This window comes from Wickerhamomyces ciferrii, contig 00232 (genome assembly GCF_000313485.1).
Source record: "Wickerhamomyces ciferrii WGS project CAIF00000000 data, strain NRRL Y-1031 F-60-10, contig 00232, whole genome shotgun sequence".
NCBI classification, from domain to species: domain Eukaryota; kingdom Fungi; phylum Ascomycota; class Saccharomycetes; order Phaffomycetales; family Wickerhamomycetaceae; genus Hansenula; species Hansenula ciferrii.
In genome coordinates, this window is record NW_011887508.1 from 19,642 (window position 1) to 40,621 (window position 20,980).

Sequence of the window (20,980 nt, forward strand, 5' to 3'; positions counted from 1 at the left end):
ATGAAGGTCATTTTCAATATTTGTATGGCTCGGTTATTTGGGCCATTCAGGAACTCATGATCTACGACTCGCAATTTCGGAACCTTAAATAACCCCTATCTTTCCGAACGAAATTAAGCACTACATAACTATTACAATATAATTAGAGTAGTTCAAACTTTATACTTCCACAACTCATGAGACTTACTACTTCTTAAATTACTACACCATTGATTACCAGTGACATTATTAACTTTGACGTATCCATACATCTATTACTTAACAAAGTTCTAATCCTTAATGGACGTTTGAATGTATGGTTCCGTTTAATAACTGCGCCCAGGGCAACCTAATAAAGGGCTTAAGCTATGTAAGATTGCATTGTTGAGAAAAAGATCATATGTGTTCAAATCTAAAACTATCAATTAAGGCTAAAATATATCATGAACTATGAAAGAACATTGTATTTGAAGTACGATGATGAGTATTGTTCATCTCTATGACCTATGACCATTTATGGTATTTCTTCCAACATATGTTGATCATTATAATTGTGAACTTCGATTCGATCTGGTTTTGTTGCAAAATGGTAACGTGATAATCAATTATTCACTTAACTTCCTAAGATGTTGAAAGCTATCAAAGTCTACATTATTAAGCATGCTTAATTACCCATGATCAAAGAAGTTATATAAAATATAATGTCTATATTATTTCAGATGATAACTAAACAGAGTATAAAGCTATGAATAAATGAAATATATTTAATGTCACATCTAATACTGTTCTTGAATATCCATGATCAGGAAAGAAGCTAGCTGATGAATTGCACCATTTATCATTATTTTATTGAATGGATCAGTCCTATTTGAATCAGCTCGATAATTGATGTGTTGTATGTTATAATTGTTCTTTTTAATTGTGTTCCCAATCTGATGTTCTTATAAGTACGGAGAAATTATTTAAAATCATGAATCAACTTTAAAAATCCCACTAATTAATTCAACATATTCACTAAATATTTGAAAAATTGAATTAACTTCATACATTATCCAAAAAATTAATGCAAACTTAACTAATAGTTTTGAATTTGGTGTTAAATTTGATTGATCAATCCTTTCAAATATATTTGATAAAATTGGAATGTTTGATAAAGTACTCATTATTGTAATATCTTCATTTCTATTAGATCTTCTAACAGTTGATTGTGATGCTGATGATGGTTGAATTGAACGATGTGGCGATGGGGTTGGGAAACCATCTCGTAGATCATTTTGTGAAAATGTTGAATTTGATGGACTAACAGGTTGTGATAATGATGATTGAGGTTGACGATTTGGTGTTAATTCTAAATTTTTTGGAACAACTAATTGTTGATTTGAAGGTTGATCAGATGGGGTAATTGATCTTTTATCTTTCTTCTTCTTTTTTTTAGAATCATTAGTATTAAACATCTTTTTCAAAAAACCCTTCTTTTTTTGAATCTTTACAGGTTGTGATAATTCCTGTTGTTGAGATGATATGGTTGTTGTTTGATGTGGTTGCTGAATCAAGATTTCTGGTGTTTTGGATACATTTGTAGACTCAATTTCATTATCAACATCACTAGGACCAGCTCTTGCTATAAAACTTTCTCGACTTGGATCTTTGGGTAAGACAGGTCTAACATCTGATCTTATACTTGTGTTTGAGCTATTCACTGTATCTTCAGGTTTTAAAAATCCTTCATCACGTTTTGGAGATTCTAAAACTTTTTGACGTTGAGCAGATTCATCATCACGTTCCCTTGGTTCCCTTGGCTTAGATCTAAATTCTGGGTCATAAACTGGATGTATTAAAGGTTCAGGTGGTGTTGGAGGCTGTTGTTGTATAGACTGTGGGGCTTGTTGTGAACTAATGTCAAAACCTCTCCAATGGTTTTCATATCTATTATAAAATTTCTCATATTCCCATGGTGCACTTATAGCTTCTTTATATTCAGGTTGTGGTGTATAAAAACTTGGTGCTTGTTGATACTGCTGGTAATATTGAGGTGATTGATATCCATAATTTTGATAACCTTGTGGCGGGCCTTGTTGATAACCTTGTGGTGGGAAATAACCACCAGGACTTGGACCTGGTGTAGGACCTTGATTAGGACTTGTACCTGTACCTGGACCTGGACCATATCTATACCTTGGTTCTTCATTTTTTTCGAAAAAATAACCATTATTTGTAATTCTTAATTCACCTCTACTTTGTAATTGATTTTGAATTGAATTTTCATAACCCATTGCAATTGTTGGCATAACTGGTAAAGAATCATCGCTACCATTTTTTTTATGTTCATAAATTTTATTACCTGAAGATTTGAAAATTTTCCATTTGGGATTATTTTGATTATTTATTGGTTCTGAATCTTCAAAAACATTTTGTTCTGGTGATCTTTGAACTTGTGATTTATTCATTTGATAATATTGTTGTGATGATAATGGTCTTGAAGGAGGTGTTACAACTCTTTTCTTAGAGTTTGTATGATGATGTTGACGAGGATTAGCATATCTAGTACCAGACCCACTGGGTATATGTTGTTGTTCCATATTGTTCCTTATTCTTGATGATGGTGATGATTGTGGTGATATGGTTGTCATAGTTATGAAAGTCTATTAATGCTTGAGAAATAAGGTAGAAGTTATAAAAAAGTTGTGATTGATGGTGCGTATAACTTTCTTAATAAGGATCTACCAATTTTTTTTTTTTTTGATGGAACTTTGACACTAGCTTCTATACCGTATTCTTGCTCGTGTTTCCATATTTTTGTTTTGTTCTTTGTGGGATGGCTGGTTCTTATATTTATTTTTGGCATATCCACGATTTTTAAAATTTCGGCCGTCGCGAATTCATCCCGCATTTATTTCTGAAACCTTCAACAGTTGATTGAATTCTTCATCAACATGATCAGGAAATAACATTATTATACAATGGACAATTAGGGTCATTAGCGGGATTTGGTGCTTAGTTATAGTAACGGTAAACTAATTCTACTTAAATATGTACGCTTAAATGTAAACATAGCATAAGTATTCATATTAAACTAACTTAGATAATGTATGGTTGTATGCATCTAAACTAATATTCTTCATCTAGCTAGAAATGTGGTTTTAAATAAAAATGGTAATATAAAAATAAGAAAATGAGATCCCTTCTAGAAGGTCATCAAGAATTGAAAATAAGATAATTGTGTCATAAAAATTATATAGTAAAACTCCTTAGCTCCCGCAAGTATATAATAACCTTGATATATCATAATGAATGAATCAAATCAAATAAAATAAACTTAGATATTAGATTCAATGAATTGTTTCATGTCACCAACAATTTTTTCAACATTAGCTTCTAAATCTTTTAATAAAGCAGCTGAATCAACTTTTGGAGTTTTGATAGCTTCTTCAGATGATGAAGCTTCAGCATTCCAGAAATCTTCCAAGTCACCACCAGCACCATTGTAAATTAATTTATTTGGAGTATCTGATGGGATATCAGTTAATTTATCTTTAGTTGAGTAATCAATGATTTTCTTCTTCAATTGAGCTGGAGTAATACCACCTTTAGCAGTAAAGAATTCAGATTCTGAACCTGGTTGTAAAGATAAGTAATAAGTTAATAAACCAGCAACATGTGGTGAAGCCATTGAAGTACCTGATAAAGTAGCAGTGGCGGTATCTGAACCAATATAAGTTGATAAAATGTTCAAACCTGGACCAAAGATATCAACACATTTACCATAGTTAGAGAAATAAGCTCTAGCATCTGATAAAGTTGAAGCACCAACAGTAACGGCCTTTTCAGCTGAAGCTGGTGAATAGTTACAAGCATCAGCGTTATCATTACCAGCGGCAACGGCGAAATGAATACCAGCATCAACAGCAGCGTTAACAGCTAAATCTAATGAAGGAGATTTACCACCACCTAATGACATATTAGCGGTAGAACCTTTGAAACCTTTTTTACCTTCTTTAACGGCAGCTTTATGAGCGACAGCAGCATATTCGACACCTTTAACAACATCAGACATGGTACCTGAACCATTTGATCTTAAGACTTTAACGGCAACAATGTTAGCTTTTTTAGCAACACCATAAGTTTTACCACCAATGGTACCAGCACAATGAGTACCATGACCATTACCATCAACATCTTGATCACCTTGAGGAACAGTTTTACCCCATTTTGCTCTCTTATCAAAATCTTGATGACCAACATTAACACCGGTATCAATAACATATGAAGTAACACCTTCACCAGCATCAGTATCATATAAATATTTGTTAAAAGAACCTAAAGTTAAACCTTCACGATGAGAGATTCTTGATAAACCCCATGGAGCACCATTTTGAGTATCAAATTCATTAGCATAAACTCTTGAATCTTGTTCAACAAAGGCAACATGAGGATTACGACGAATTAAATCAATGGTATCATCCAAGAAATGACCAAAATAACCAGAGATTGAACCTTCAATATGGAAACCATCAATGACACCACCTAATTCTGAAGCAGCTTCTTTGAAAGAATCTAAAAAGAATTGATTAGTTGGGTTAGATTGATACAGTTTTTGAGCAGCATTCAAATGAGTGATTGAAGCCCATTCTTGATGGAATTTAATTTCTTCTGGTTTGACACCATCTTTGAAGACAACAATGTAACGGTTTGGAATAACATCACGACCAAGAGCTTGAGTTGAAATGATTGGAGCAGCTTCTTCTTTAGATAATAAGGCATTGTTCAAGATGGTTGGATCAACATCAGCTAAGGCAGCATAAGGAGATTCTTGAATTTTAGCAACTTCAGCATTTAAAACTTGTTGTTGTTGATTGTTCAAAGTTTTAGAAACTTGAAACAAGTTTTGGTTGTTAATGTTTGGAATAACTAAAGCTTGAGCTAAAGCAACCAAAACGGTTAAAGGTAAGACAGTTGAAGCTTTCATTTTTTTAAAATTAATGAAAATGAGATGCAATTAAATTTTCTGAAAGATGAAACTTTAAAATGATTGACTTTTTGTATAGTTGTTTAAAGATTGAAAGACAAAGTTAATATATATAGTTGGGTGGCACCTTTCTTATATATAAATTTCCCTTGACAGATAATTAAATCTTTATTAAACAACGCAAGCGCTTTAATTGAAGTGAGTAGATTTGTGAGAATACCAACTGCCGCTGTAATAAACCAATTGGACAAGGATGAATCAATTGGAATAGAATTGAGAAGGTTGTTGGATGTGAAGGGAGAGAAGGTAAAGTAAAATGTGGGAAAGGGTGGCAAGCTACTACTTTATATAGGATTGGAGCACACTACAAATTTAGTGATGAGCTAATTTCGGTATGCGCAGTCGCTGGTGCCAAAATTCCCCTAGTAAACTCTGCATAACCACCTCGCTGTGACACTTATGCACATAGTGATACCAGCCGGGTCACCCCTGTGTTACGTAATGCACCATTTTAGATAAGATAAAGATAAGCCCTTTTAAAAAGAGATCTGCCGAAAGGAGATTTCAAATTCACTTGTTTAAACAGAGGGAATCTTGTTTAGGCGGAGTGAATCACGCAATTAGGAAGGAATTATCACGAAATTGGCAAGTAAATGTTATCGGTGGCGTGCTCACTGCTGAGCTTAAGCTGGAATCTGGAGTAATTGCGAGTTGCTAGGCTGAACTGAAAATAGACCTAGGCAGAGATTCGAGAATTAGGCAAAGGCAGCCACTGGCCACTGGCCAGCTAGAAGAACGGAATCCTGTCTAAAGAGTAAACACAATCTAAAGTTAACCCTTGTACATCTTGTAAACATCAACATGACCAGCTTATCAAACTAGAAATTCAAACAACGCTCATCTCGTCTATCATCCAGCAAACCCAAGAACAATATCCTGTAGTTAACTTGTAACTTGTAACTACGTGACTCAGAAATTAGAATCCACAATTCAGTCGCGTATTCCAATGGATATGCGAGTGAAGTCTACAAAAGAATCGTATAACACCTGGTTTTCAAACTGGAAAGAATGGTGAAATATAACAAAATTTGATAGAATATGTCTATATAAACAAGATAATCAGTTCATCACTTTCTTCATTGCTAAAAGATCAGAATATTCATTGTCCTTGGTAAAGATATACACTACAAATCCAAGATCTTCTTTGTCTCATAGGGTCCTAAATTAGTCACCGTTCATCAAAATATCGCTAAGGCAAAATTTGAAAGCTAATTATTATGAGTTCAACTAGATCTTCACCTTCTTCATTACCATCATCAAACTCATTCATAGATCATGATATTTCTTCAGAAGATCATGAAACTGATTCACTATTGAATTCTACAACAAAGCAATTAAATCATGATTCTATTCAAGATATTCAAAATGATCATCAACTTTTATCACCAGAGTTGAAATCATTAATCAAGAAAAGATTATACATATCACATTTCCTTTATGTTTGGAATTCAAGAATGTATGAATTTGGTATAGGATTATTCATTATTAATTTATTCCCAGGTACTTTATTCCCATCTTCATTATTTGCATTTTGTTCAAGTCTTTCAGGTATATTGTTAACACCATTTGTTACCAAATTAGCTAATCATGGTGAAAGATTGAAATTCATAAAAGAAACTATATTTATTCAAAGATCATTTGCTATTTTATCATCATTAGTACTATTAATAGTTTTCCAATTTTTTGATAATCATAAAATTTTTAAGAGAAGTTGTCTAGCTATTGTGATCATTTGTGGTATTGTGGAAAGATTAACCACTATAGCAAACAAGATTTCAATATCAAGAGATTGGATTGTTAAAATATGTCATAATGATGAAGATTTCTTGATTGAATTGAATACCAAACTAAGAAGTATTGATTTATTTTGTAAATTAGTTGCACCTTTTTTCATATCATCATTTATTACATTCACAGGATTTAAAATTACTTTAATTTTCATCATTTTAGTGTTTTTAATATCAAATCAAATTGAATTTAATATGATTTTAAAACTTTATCATTCAGTTGATTCATTAAATGAATCTCAGGATATTATAAGTGCTAAAAATAGTAAATCACATTTAAGAAACAATCTTTCATATTGGGGAAATTTAAAACTTTTCATTAAAAATCCATTTTCTTTACTTATTTTATCAATATCATGTGTTTATTTAACAGTCTTATCATTTGGGAATTCTACAATTGCATATTTATTAACTTTTGATGATATTAATAATCTAACTATTGGGTTTTTAAAAGGTGTTTCTACAGCATTTGAATTATTTGGTACTCTGTTGATTTTCCCCTTTTTGAGTAAAGCTTTAAGTGTGATTAATGTTGGATTCATAGCTGTTATATTCCAATTACTTTCATTAATACCAATTTTATTTTCATTCATATGGGAATATTCCAAGACACATTGGTTAATTTGTTTTTGTATTCCATGGAGTAGAATTGGATTATGGTGTTTTGATTTAGCTGTTCAAAATAGTATACAAATTCATATTCATGATGAATTTGAAAGATTTAATGTTACTACTTTTGAAGAAAGTTTAAATAATTTCTTTGAATTAAGTAGTCAAATATTAACAATGATTTTCCATAAACCTGAACAATTTAAATATTCAGTTTATGCAAGTATTGGTGCAGTTGCTGTTGCTGTTGGGTTTTACACCATTTTTGTGGTTAAATTGCATTTCCAAGCATTCAAAACATCAGGAGAGGCATAGAAGTAGCCCATTGATATAAATAGATCAAATTTCATCAACTTTTCAGTTCTTTTAATAGATTTTAATAGATTTCTTTTAATATTCATAGCTTATCTGTGTAGTGGATTTACCAAATATTGAGATTTTCCGAGAAGTTCATAATGGCGAATAACCAAAAGCAAAAAAAAGATCAAAGTTAATTGACACATTGATCTAGTTAGTCAGAGTAATCATTGATAACTATACAAGAATATGTCAGACATCGAAGAAGAACAATATGTTGAGCTCCCGATTGTCAACTTCCCACCTTTCAAACTACGGTCATCCATGGTTGATAAAGATCCAGTAATTTGGGTTCATTTAATTGAAGTTTATATAAATTATATTCAAACTATTTTACAATTAAAAGTTCAAATATCTCCAAAATCTGAACAACAATTATGCCTATTTGTGAAAAGTTATTTACATGAAATTGCTGAAGAACAAGGTCAAATCTTATCATTGGGATTGATTAATGTTCAAATTACACAAAATTTAGATATATTAAGAAGTTGGATATTAGAATTGATTAAACAATATGGTGTATTAAATTTAAAATTAAATGGTGGTGCTCTTTGGGATTTTGCTAAAATTTATTCATTGAAAAACACTTCCACAGTACGAGGTATTATTGATGGTACATTAAAACCAAAAGATAAAAAATCTATAAATTCAATTTCTTTAGTTCATAAACATATTGATTCCATTATAAGTAATGGGAAATTTGATAAGATAGATTTACAAACTTTGGCAACATTACTAGAGAATAAAAGCAAATCCTCACCTTCATCATCATCATCATCACAAAAAGCACCTAAAAAACCACAAAATAAAATTGCTAAAGCTAAAAAAACTGCATCATTTTCCGAAACTTTTGTTACTGTTCCATTCATTGAAAATTTGGAAAAATTATATGCAAATGAGGAAGGTAGATTTGCGAAAACTGCTAAAGATATTGCAGTATTATCATTAATTTCAATACCAATTTCTAAAGTTGCAAGTATAGGTACTGAATTAGGTGTTAATACATTACAATCATTATCATTATATCCATTATTTGGTGGTATTATTGCATCATCAAGTTTCCATCTTTTAAACCCAGGTATTGAACAAAGATTCCCATTTTTAATTAAAAAACCTAAACCGGATGTTAAAGAAGATGATATAAATACTTTAATTGATTTATTCCCTGATTTAACTATATCTCATACTGAAAAATTATTGAAAAAATATAAAAATAATGTTGAAGAAGTTACGAATTTGTTATTAGAGCATCCAGAAGCTGCTATTGAAAAAGAAGAAGAAATTACACGTCATACAATGGGTGGTTCAAATCTTGAAAAGGATAAAGTTATGGGTAAAAAAGTTCTTGGTAAAAAATCATCAAATACATATCATGTTCCTGATGAACACAAAAATCGTACATTGACAGCAGCTTTGAAATTAATGTATGAATCTGATGAAGATGAACATGATGATACTTATGATGAAGCTGAAGCTGTTCAAAATGATGGAGAAAAATCAAAATATGATAAGATTGAAAAAACATTATGGGAAATCTTCAAGAAAGATCCATCAGTTTTCGAAAAATCTAATAGAAAGTCAAGATCTAAACAAGAATTAGTCAAAGAAACAGGTTGGTCTCATGAACAAATTGAAGGTTGGGCTCGGATGTTACAAAAACAACCTAAACGTGTCAAGATTTTGGAAAGTAAGTATATGTTTAGAGGTAATAAACCTCAAAGAAGTTTTAGATCTGAACAAGATGAAGAAATTGAAGAAGAACGTAGAGGTCCATCAACAAACAATAAACAATCACAAAAAAAACCTCCTCAACAACAAGCTCAAGGAAATAATTCAAATCCACAAAATGTTAAGAAACAACAAGCAAGAAATGAAAAAAATAAATCATCAAGAGCTAATCATAATAGAAAATCTGGTCATGATAAAAAAATGGCTAAAGGTATGTAATTTATGAGCACCTACATGGAAGACAAATTATTATATACATATGCATCTATATTTATTTTAAAATAAAAAAGTTAATTTTTTGTTAAAAAGAAAACCTAGATCTAAACTCTTCTCTTTTTTGTAGATTTTTTCTCTATTTTATCTAATTCATCCCAAACTTCATCTTCATTACCTTCATCTTCTTGTTCAATTTGTTTTCTACTTTTCTTTTTAGTCTTTTCAGCATCAGTTCTAATTTTAATTTCACCTTCAGTTTCTTCATCAGATAATAACCAAACTGCACTAATTTTAGAACCAATATAAATCTTTGCAACTTGTTCTCTTGATCTAATATCAAATATTCTAATATATCTATCTAGGGCACCTGTAACTAATAGTTCAGAATCTTCAGTGATATGTGAAGATAAAGCTTCCACGGCACCAACATTACCTTTAAATTTGGCAATTAAATTACCCTTTTCCACATTGAATAAAGCAGTTGTAACATGAGTATCTGCACATATTATTTCATCTTCTTTTGAAGTTGTAACAACTCTTACAAGTGGTTTATCAGAAATTTTTTTATCCAAAACAGGTTTACGACCATGTGATGTATCATATTTTCTAACTTGTCCATGACCTGTTGTTGTAATAAATTTCCATGAAGATTCAGTATGTTCTTCTAATTTTATAAATGAAATATTTGTTATCCATATTGGAACTCTAAGATCAAGTTTATCATTTTTAACATTTTTACCTTGAAACACAGTTTCAACTTTAAGTTCCTTTTTATCAAATGGAGTTTCACCATCTTTGAAAAATTTAATCAATTTAACATCATTTTCTTTACCACCAAATGCGAAAAGTCCTTCTTGAGTTGGATGTGATACAAATGTTGAAATTGGTGCTTTAATTGTCAAATTTTTATAATTAATTTTATCTTCAAATATAGTATCAGGATCAATTATAGTGACTCTACCTTGTTCCGAAACAGCATATAAATAACCAGAAGCATTAATCAAAGAAACAAATTGATCTTTTATTGATGAATCAAATGGATTTAAAATTGTATTAATTAATTCATAATTTTCAGAATTATAAAAAACAATATTACCATTTGCCCTCGCAGTAGCTATCACTTCATTTTCATTAGCTGATGTTATTAAAAACCTTTGAACACGATTTTTAAGACCTTCATTATTATATGTTTCAATTTTTTCAGGTTGTGGAGCTTTTTGAGATGATGTATCAGTACCTTTTGGGAAAGTAATTTCTATAAAAAAATCATTAGTTAGTATGAAAGACATGGGAGATAAAAACTAAATGGTTGAGTCACATACCTTTCAAACTCCCTGTATCATCGGCAGCAGCTAATACTTTCATTTTTGATTATTGTTGTGGGTTTGTAATATATGAATTTATTATCCAAATATTGAAATGTTTATATGCCATCTACTAAAACTTTTTTTTTATGATGAGCTCCGAAAACGGAAAGGTTAGTGTCCCGGGGTTGAAACTTAGCATTATATACTAATTATTACAGAAAACCACAAGTTGATATCAGACTTTTAATTTATCTATTATACACATTTCATTACTCTAATTTCCTGTTTTTTTTTAATTCATACAATTTCCTTTTGTTCAGCAGATATAACAGAGAGACATTGGAATTCATTTGAATAAGAAGCTTTCCATAACCTTATTTTCCCATCATCACCAGAACTACTTAATATAGTACCTGTTAAATTCCAAGAAACAGACCAAGTTTCACCATGATGATCATCATGTTCACTTATTAATTCCACTTGAATCTCTACATTTGATTCATTATCTTCTTCTTCATCATCTTCATCGTTATAATCATTATTAATAATTTTTTTTTGATTTTTAAAATTTGAATTATTTGTTAATCTTTCAGTTAATTTAAAAATTCTAATTTTACCATCTTTACATGCTGTTGCTAATAATTGATAAAATCTCCCCATTGATGGAGCCCATGCAACATCTCTAATAAGACCTTGATGATCAGGTAATGTAGTTGCTTGTACTAATTTCCCTGATGCATTACGATGATAAATAAAACCTTGATCTAAGGCACAAACAACAATTTTTTCAGGTGAAAATCTTGAAGTACACCAAGCCAATGCAAAATCAGATTGTAAATTTGAAGCAGGAGGAACACTTAATACAGAAACTTCGGAAGTTAAAGTCCAAGATCTTAAATCTGCAGGTTCCATAGCATCATAAATTCTTAATACACCATCACTACCAATTGTACTTAATCTTAAACCTAAATGACTTGGAGCAAAAGCAACATCATAAAGTGGACCTCTTGAATCATTTAAAGTAGCTAAATGTTTCCAACGACGACCAGAATTTCTTTGTTCATCTAAATCTTCTTCCCAAATTTTAACAGTTTTATCATGTGAAATTGAAGCAATAATTTTCCCAAATTCCGGTGAAGACCAATCTATTTTAACTATTGAAGCATGATGAGCCTTCCATGAGTCGTTTAAGACCCATTCATTTGAGTTTGAATCAAGATCAAATATTTTGATATGTTGATCAGATGAACATGTAGCTATTTGTTTACCATAAAAATCATATGAAACGTCATGTATCAATTCTTCATGTTGTGTTGAGAAAGGTTTCATTGTGTATCTGTGGTGGTATTATATTGACTGTTGATTACTCAAATGAACTGAATACTAGAACTATCAAAATTTATCAACTTTTGTTCTTTTTGTTTATATTCAATATTCAATTCTCTATACAATCTCAATCGAAAAAATCCAAAACCTGTGTTACGAGACACACAAAATACGCGAATTTATAATAAAGTACTTATACAACTGATTACAAGTATTTAAATTAATATACTCAAGTGATATTTTGTAAATAACATGGTATATAATAGAGTGATTATAGTTAATTGAATATCATTGTATAGTGGACTAATATCGTGGTGGTAGCTGTAGTTGCCTATTCGTATACAACTAAGCTCATTCTACACTAGTCTGAAATCAATTGAAAAAATAATCAGATAACATCATCACCAAACTGAATACTAACTTTATTAAAAGAGTCCATATATCAAATTGGTCGTGCTTATCTCTTCATATATTCATATTGGAAGTATGTGATATGAAATCTATCAATTGTTCAAATATAAATTAAATCAACTTTTGAACTAAAAGAAATCATTACCGTAAAGACTACCTAAAGCAAATAACAACGACCCTCGTAGTAATAACTATGTTTGATATCTGGCTTAGCCAATATTCATCCATGACACCCTAAGAAAGGGAAAACAACGCATAATTGAAAATGAATTTAACAAACTTTTGAAGTCCAGCTGACAGTTAATTGATTATACGAGTATTTTAAATGTAATTACTATCAAAAGTTAGAAATTCTTCATTTTCGTCGTGTCCGCTTCGGAATCTCGCGATTGTGTGTGCGCGCCTAGTTTGAAATGTAAACAATAATAATATTCAGCATTTTTGATCTGGTAACTACTACTTCATAGGGTCAAAGAATAGCTGCTTGGTTAATCATACAATGGCTGAGCTGTTTAGAACAAGAGGAGTGGTGGAGAGGATAGCCATACACTTATCCATCCCAGATTATCTCAGTTTAGCTTCGGTTTCAAATTTCACGGCAAAGACACTTGGTGAATCAATTGACGATGGTTATTTTAAAGATAGATTGAAAAGAGTATTGATATTGATCAATCCAAAACATAGTGATGATGACTTGCTGGCAGATCATCATCCTACTAATGTATTTGACTCTATCAAAACTTCAAATCACCCAAAAAAAACTGTACTGTTGATCTATAGACAATTGAAAACTTTCATATTAAAGATAAGAAATCTTGAAGAATTAGATATTGATGATTATGAATTATCTGAATTGTTTGGTTATGGATATCAAACAATTGATCAGGCTAAAATTTTACAAAATATTGCCAAATTTATTGAAATGGATAATAATGATGAATTGTTTTATAATAATCAACGGGATAAAATAAGGAAATTGATTAAAAATTTTACAAAATTAAGATTTGAAGAAATGCAAGAACAATTTATATTGGAAAATTATGATAATGCTTATGAATTAGTTAATGTCTTAACCACACTAGGTGAAATGGATTTAATTGTTGAATTTTTCCAACAAGAATATAAATTCCCAATAGATTTTTTCCCACAAACAATATTAGATTTACAACAAAATTTAATTCAAGATTCATTAAATGATGTTATAAATGATCTTGTTCAATTTTTCAACGATAAAATTAAGATAATTGATCAAGCTTTTGGTGAAAATTTACCAATAATGTTGATATATTCAGAAAATATCATAAATAAAGATGTTATAAATGGATTTTTCAAAAAAGAATGTGAACAAAACATTGAAGTTATTCCACAAATTTATCTATCATTATTAAATTCATTCATACCAAATTTAATTGATTCTCGTAATGCAGGTGGGAATTTCAAATCAATTTTGATAAATTTTATAAATCTTTATTTTGAACCACTTGTGGTGAAATTTCTTAATGAAGAAATTAAATCATTTGAAGATGAATCAATAAATGATATTCAATTTTTCGAAAATGAATTAAAACAACAAGATAAATTAGATGAGGATCATATATATAAAAATATAATGACTGAATTTAATACAGAAGATGCACAAAATAAAAAATTTGAATTATTATCAAGTTTTACCAAAATTTTCTCCAAAGCAAATAAAGATTCAAATGAAATTAAATTTAAATTAAATTTTGAAATTATAAATAAGAATTTGAAAAACTTGAAAAATTTTATAAATTTTGAACTTTGTTATAAAATTATTGAAAAAGCTAAATCAAAGATTGAAATTTTTCAAATTTTTAATAATTCAAAACATTCAATTGTGGATCAATCAAAAATAAATAATTTAATTGAAGATTTATTTATTAAATTAGTTTCACTAATATCAAAATATCATATAAAACCAGGTTTTACCAAAGCTATGGATTTTTTAAATAGATATGATCCTACAGAATTCAAATCATTAGAAAGTATAGAAACTTCAACAACAGTAGAACCATTAATAAAATTTACAGAATTAATAAATATAGGAGATTTAATTCAACAAATGATTGATATTTTTTATAATAATGAATTAGTTCAAAAAAAAATTTTATCAAAAGATGAATTTTTAAATAATTCAAATCAAACAAAAAAACAATTTGAAGTTCAATTAGATAATTTCGTGGCAAATGGTTTAAATATTGGTATTGATAAATTAATGGCAGAAATTGAATTTTTATATAATACAATACAATTACCAAATGATTTTAATCCTAAACCATCAACTAGTTCAAGTTCAACAACAACTCATGATAATGAACCAATAATTTCAGTGGGACCAACAAAATGTGCACAAAAAGTTGTTAATTTATTATCAAATCATATAAATTTATTAAATGGTTCTACAGAAATGGGTATAATTGATGTTTTCCAACAAGAAATTGGTGAAAGATTTTTCCAAATTATAGTTAAAAATATTAAAAAACGAATAATTTCCACATCAGGTTCAATAATTTTAATAAGTGATTTAAATTTATATTATGATTTTATTATAAATACATTAAAACAAAAAAATATAACACCATTATTTATTGGTCTAAAGGAAATTGGTCAATTATATTTAGTTAGTACTCAAGATTCAAAAGAATTAGGTAAATTAATTGGTGATTTAAGTAAATTTAATGGAATTTTTAGACAAGAGGAAATTTATGATTTTGTTCAAAAAAGAGCTGATTGGTTTAAAGTTAAAAAAGATGTTGAAAAAGCAATGTATGGATTAGGTATAACTGATTGTGTTATTGTTTAAAAAGTCATAAAATAAATATATTTATAAAGCGCTATATCTATCATGTAGTGACGTTCAAGAATATACAATTTAATTCTATATATATACACCACATCGTGTTTTTTATAATATACAAGAGTAAACAAGTAAACAAAGTTATAAACATCAAACAAAAAAATCAAACTAAAAGATTGTCAATATGTCCAGATTTATTTCAAGACTTTATCATAATTAACCCATAATTCACCAAGATAATCATAAAGTAATTGTTGATTATCATCATATTCAACTAAAGTCCCCTGATAATAACTATCATTACTACCACCTATATTATCATAAGCACAATATAAATAACCACCACAACCAAACATAACATCCCAACCTGATGAAGGTTCACCCAGGTCATTATTAATAACACGTTCTTGTGGTGGTGGAACTAAAATAGCACTAATTTTTAATGGACCTTGATAATTTTTCTTTAATTGTTCTTCATTATCGAAAACATTTTTGTATAAGTCCATAGTTATATCTTTTGAAGCTTCATTTTCTCGTTTACATGTAATAAACCCTGAATTCATCCATAACAAGGTATGATCATCTAAACCTGATAAATGAGCTGGATGAGTTGTACATAATTGATGAGATTTTAATTTTGATCTTCTTGAATCATCTTTATCACCTAATAATCTATTTGAATTTGGATTAATTTGTCCAACAGCACCAACACCATGTTTATTTAAATAATAATTTTCATCACCTGCAATGGAAAAACCTAACCAAAATAATTCTTTATCACCATGAACTCGCGTTGTCACGGCATGCCACATTTGTAATACATTAATAGTTAGAGTTGATCTCATATGATTTTTCTTGTTTATAGCAACCATACCTGATTCTTGAATATGTTTTTTCATATCACCAAAAAATCTATTTTGCATTGTAAAATTTGTTAATTCAGGAATTTGGAAAAATGAAGAATCTAATCTTGTTGGTAATAATTTTTTGAAAAAAGTAGCTTCAGGACCTGTAATATGATCATATAATTGACGATCTTTGAAAAAAAAAGCACCTTTTTGTTGATAAACATTTGAATCTAGGATGAATTCTTTAATATCAACAAATGGGACAGTATCTGTATCAATTAAAACTGTATCTTCAAATGAACTGAAAAGTAGAGTTAATAATTTATTACCATAAGTTATAAATCTTTGATCATTTGGGTTTATAGCAGGAGTTGTATCAACAAACCAAATTTCCTGTGGAGGGAAAATAGTTTCAATATTTAATTCTCTTAAATGTTGGAAATTTGATTGAATATAAGATTTAAATGAATTGATCTTGTTTAAATTCAAATCTAGGGATCTTGAAACATTAATAAGTGCATCTTGTGAAGTTGAATTTAAATCACCTCTATGAATGATTTGAATTGGTAATTTATTATTTATGGCTCTTAACACTAGGATTAAACTTGATAATTCATCAAGATGTTTATCAGCAGCTGATATTACAATCCCTTGACCATTAAAAGAATTCATTAATGATCTTGTGAAGCATTTAGTTTGATTTTTTGGGAGTTGAGTCTCTGTTAAATTTGTCTTGTACTCAACATTATTTAAATAATTTTCTATAATTGGTAATTGTTGTAAAGTTTCATTATTCCATCTTTTATAAATTGGTAACTTTCTAGTTAAGAATTTAAATAATCTTTCTTCATTTGAATCACATGTAATATTCCCATTCATATTATCAATTTTAAATTGTTCCTGGGGTGAAGTTTTAGGATCTAAATAACATTGACTGAAAACTCTTAAGTTTGTTAATTGTGAAGTTATATAAGTCTCAGTATCTTCAGATTCCTTATAAGCTTGTCTATATTGAGATTCCCATTTAAATTTTAAATTTTTTTCATCAATTAATTTTTTTAAATCTTCATCTGATATTGAATCTTTATCTTCTAGGGATTGTTTAAAATCATTTTCACGATCTTTGAAAAATTGTTCCTTTGTATCAAATATGAATCCATTATAAGGATAACCAATTTCTAATTCATCTAATGACCAATTTGGTGTTTTGTTATATAATTCATTGAAATATAATTCACATTTTTTTTCAATTGAATAATTTATGAAATTTTCTGGATCTGTGGATTTTATTATATTTTCATAACCTTTTGAAATTGGATATTTATTATTTATAAATATAAATTTTGAATTTGATGATGAATCTGGATTGGAAACTTCATTAAAATCTTTAAAATCTTGATCATAAAGATCATAAGGTTTGATATCTAAATCTGATTTCTGATCTTTAGATTGTTCTTGCTTTAAAGGGGTATATGAATATGAATCAATTTTATTATAAGGAATTAACCAAATCCCAAATATAAATCCTAAACTTAATAAAATTGTTAAGAATCTTAATTTTAAAATTTGATAAATTTTAAATCTTGATAATGAATTATTTAAATGATTTAAATGGATCTTGGTTTTTTGTAAATAAGAATTCATAATTGAAATGACCTGCTATGAATATGATATGCTATGATGAATATGCTATGGAATGCTATGGTAATAATATGGATATGTCAAATATGTATAAAGTGTTAAAATAAAGGAATGGATGAGAATTCAAAAAACCACACAAACTTGTAATAATCAACAATGTAGTAATGATATGAACCTCTATAAATTTGAATAATTTCAAAGTATTCTCAAAGTATTATCAACACCTTTTCAAAAGAATGTATAATTGAGATCTAATACCAAATGAGCAACACGTAAACTACCACCAATTATCAACTCAACAATCAGATCCTAGTAATGTATTCTCCTAATTCTTAACCTATGATGAGAAACCTGGTAATACCTAATAACTAATATCTGAACCTGATCTTTAGTATACCTTTCACCAACAATGTTTTGAAATGTTTTGATTTTAATTTTTCCGTGTTTATTTTTTTTTTATTTTTTATTTTGGTGGTATTCAAAAAATTATGGCAATGTTGAAAAAAATGAAGATCAAAAATGAAAAATTTGTATCATCAACTACACAAAAAATGGAAATAATTTGATCAAGAAAGAAGGAATTATAATTACTTGAATTCAAAAGATCATAATAAGGGTTTGAAAGAAATATTTTAAACAATAATTTGCATATTTATGATCTTTATCTTTTTTTTCAGATTGTAAGGGTTTTTTTTCATTCTTTTCTATTACATTGTAACATTCCGATTATATAAGATGATAAGATGATAAGCTATAAATTACACCAAAAAAGATCATATAGATGTTGTATATTATTATTAAATTATTAAATTAGCTATTAAAATTATAAATCAATTATTTATCAATTATTTGCAGTTGCAATAAAATATTTAGATTCTTTACAATCCTTTGGAGTCTCTTTCAAAACATCTTCAATATTCCATCTTGGTGGTGAACCATCTAAAGAACCACCAGCAATACCAGAACTAAATTTTAAAAATAATTTATCACCCACCTCGGATAAATGACGTAAAAGATAATCAATATCTTCTTTTGTTAAAGATGCAGAAACACAAAGACGAACTCTTGATGAAGTCAGTGGAGTTGCCGGGTATCCAACAACAACAACTGCAATTTTTCTTTGATATAGCATACGTGAAAATGCTGGCATTTTGGCTGGGGCGAATAATAATAATGGAATCACTGGTGAATCATCAACTCCGTATACGATAAAACCTAATCTTTGTAAACCTAATCTTAAATAACGTGAATTAAAAGCAATTCTTTCTAATCTTTCCGAACCTTCACCAGGATTTAAATCACCCGAGATGATATTTAACGAAGAAATAATTTGTGCCAAAACAGGTGCAGGGATAGATTCTGCATAATTTTGTGAATTAATATTTAATTTTAAACGATTTATAATTTGTTGTGAACCAGCAATATAACCACCTGCAGCACCAAATGATTTAGTTAAAGTCCCCATTAATAAATCAACATTTGAGGGATCTATACCAAAATAATCACAAACACCACGACCTGATGGACCAATAGCACCAATTGAATGAGCTTCATCAACAAATAAATTAAATTTATATTTTCTTCTTAATTCAATTAATGCAGGTAAATTTGCCATTGTACCCTCCATTGAATAAAGCCCTTCAACTGCAACAATGATTTTTTTCCATGGACGATGAGATCTTGGTTGACCTTGAGAAATTTGTTCTCTAAGAATTTTTTCCAAGGCAATCATATTATTATGAGGGAAAGTTTTAACTGTAGAACCAGATAATCTAACACCAGTTCTAATTGAAGCATGATTTAATTCATCAGAAATAACAAGTGATTTCTTATCCAATAAAGAACTAAATAAACTTGCATTTGTTGCATACCCCATTGAAAATAAGATTGAATCATCTTTACCAATAAATTTTGCTATAGTTTTTTCAGTTTTTAAATGTAAATCAGTAGTACCAATAACATTTCTTGGACCACCAGAACCAACACCATAATAATCCAAAATTTCTAAAGCGGCTTGAGTACATGCCCCTTCAGATTGTGCAAACCCCAAATAATTATATGATGATAAATTTAAACAAGTTGAAGTAGTACCAGGATAACTAAAATATGAATTATAATCATGAGCATCACGATCAATACAAGTGATTAATCTACCTGGGACACCACAAGTTGGTCTTGCAAAACAATCATCAATTTTTTGTTTCATACGACGAATATAAAAACTTTCAAATTTATTATACCATGGAGCAAGGCCATTTTGTTCTAATAAATCTTGGTAATTTTTTGGGTTGAACAGAATACCTGTGAAATCTTTAATATGACCAACGATAATCAAGATTAAATAGTTTAAATAAGTGATGAAAAGGACATGATATGGTGGTTCATCTTCAATTGGATCAGGTAATGGTTTCCCCTGTCTTGAAATTGTTTTGTAACGATATTCATTTGAAGTTAGAGCACCGAATTCATTTTGTTTCTTGTCTTCGATGGAAAGACCTGATAGATCTATTTGAGGTATTACCAATGACATGTTGGTATAGTTCTATTGGTATTGGTATTGGTATTGGTTGGTTGGTTGTCTGTTTTCTGGATATTTGATTGTTTTTATAGTTTTGTTTGTTTGTTTAAATTTGAAATTCACTTGTTCTTGTTTGAATTCGCGTTTGAGAAGAATTGAACGAAGCAAGGATTAATAAGTGGTTGGTAATTGAATGATAAGATGATTATATTATTATTTATATTGTTCTTTTATTGTTCTTTTATTATATTATTATTATTTTATTCTCATTCAATTCAATTCTTTGTTGATCATATTCTTCATTATTCTTTTATTCTTCTCATTATACCCCTATTATAAATTCTCCTATTAAGTATTACATAACACATAACATAAGCAGACACGTAAACAAATAAATATCAATAAACAA

At 29.0% G+C, this 20,980-nt stretch overlaps 9 protein-coding genes across 9 annotated transcripts; 3 read left to right on the top strand and 6 right to left on the bottom strand.

Moving 5' to 3' along the window:
• Positions 1 to 947: 947 nt before the first annotated feature.
• Positions 948 to 2,609, bottom strand: BN7_5763 (Dystrophin, isoforms A/C/F/G; the record flags this gene model as incomplete). Its single annotated transcript, XM_011273666.1, has 1 exon — positions 948 to 2,609. One exon carries the CDS (start codon positions 2,607 to 2,609, stop codon positions 948 to 950), a length of 1,662 nt encoding a protein of 553 aa, XP_011271968.1.
• A 686-nt stretch (positions 2,610 to 3,295) lies between these two features.
• BN7_5764 (S8 family peptidase) lies at positions 3,296 to 4,945 on the bottom strand (the record flags this gene model as incomplete). The annotated part of the gene is made up of 1 exon (XM_011273667.1): positions 3,296 to 4,945. One exon carries the CDS (start codon positions 4,943 to 4,945, stop codon positions 3,296 to 3,298), a length of 1,650 nt encoding a protein of 549 aa, XP_011271969.1.
• Positions 4,946 to 6,222: 1,277 nt separating this feature from the next.
• BN7_5765 (Solute carrier family 40 member 1) lies at positions 6,223 to 7,716 on the top strand (the record flags this gene model as incomplete). Its single annotated transcript, XM_011273668.1, has 1 exon — positions 6,223 to 7,716. The coding sequence occupies one exon, from the start codon at positions 6,223 to 6,225 to the stop codon at positions 7,714 to 7,716; it is 1,494 nt and encodes a 497-aa protein (XP_011271970.1).
• A 231-nt stretch (positions 7,717 to 7,947) lies between these two features.
• CUE3 (Cue3p) lies at positions 7,948 to 9,705 on the top strand (the record flags this gene model as incomplete). The annotated part of the gene is made up of 1 exon (XM_011273669.1): positions 7,948 to 9,705. One exon carries the CDS (start codon positions 7,948 to 7,950, stop codon positions 9,703 to 9,705), a length of 1,758 nt encoding a protein of 585 aa, XP_011271971.1.
• A 101-nt stretch (positions 9,706 to 9,806) lies between these two features.
• Positions 9,807 to 11,067, bottom strand: NSA1 (ribosome biosynthesis protein NSA1; the record flags this gene model as incomplete). The annotated part of the gene is made up of 2 exons (XM_011273670.1): positions 9,807 to 10,957; positions 11,025 to 11,067. The coding sequence occupies 2 exons, from the start codon at positions 11,065 to 11,067 to the stop codon at positions 9,807 to 9,809; spliced, it is 1,194 nt and encodes a 397-aa protein (XP_011271972.1).
• A 239-nt stretch (positions 11,068 to 11,306) lies between these two features.
• On the bottom strand, positions 11,307 to 12,338 carry SEH1 (Seh1p; the record flags this gene model as incomplete). The annotated part of the gene is made up of 1 exon (XM_011273671.1): positions 11,307 to 12,338. The coding sequence occupies one exon, from the start codon at positions 12,336 to 12,338 to the stop codon at positions 11,307 to 11,309; it is 1,032 nt and encodes a 343-aa protein (XP_011271973.1).
• Positions 12,339 to 13,245: 907 nt separating this feature from the next.
• Positions 13,246 to 15,570, top strand: RCY1 (Rcy1p; the record flags this gene model as incomplete). The annotated part of the gene is made up of 1 exon (XM_011273672.1): positions 13,246 to 15,570. One exon carries the CDS (start codon positions 13,246 to 13,248, stop codon positions 15,568 to 15,570), a length of 2,325 nt encoding a protein of 774 aa, XP_011271974.1.
• A 188-nt stretch (positions 15,571 to 15,758) lies between these two features.
• BN7_5770 (alpha-mannosyltransferase) lies at positions 15,759 to 18,056 on the bottom strand (the record flags this gene model as incomplete). Its single annotated transcript, XM_011273673.1, has 1 exon — positions 15,759 to 18,056. The coding sequence occupies one exon, from the start codon at positions 18,054 to 18,056 to the stop codon at positions 15,759 to 15,761; it is 2,298 nt and encodes a 765-aa protein (XP_011271975.1).
• Positions 18,057 to 18,894: 838 nt separating this feature from the next.
• On the bottom strand, positions 18,895 to 20,583 carry LCB2 (serine C-palmitoyltransferase LCB2; the record flags this gene model as incomplete). Its single annotated transcript, XM_011273674.1, has 1 exon — positions 18,895 to 20,583. The coding sequence occupies one exon, from the start codon at positions 20,581 to 20,583 to the stop codon at positions 18,895 to 18,897; it is 1,689 nt and encodes a 562-aa protein (XP_011271976.1).
• Positions 20,584 to 20,980: the final 397 nt, after the last annotated feature.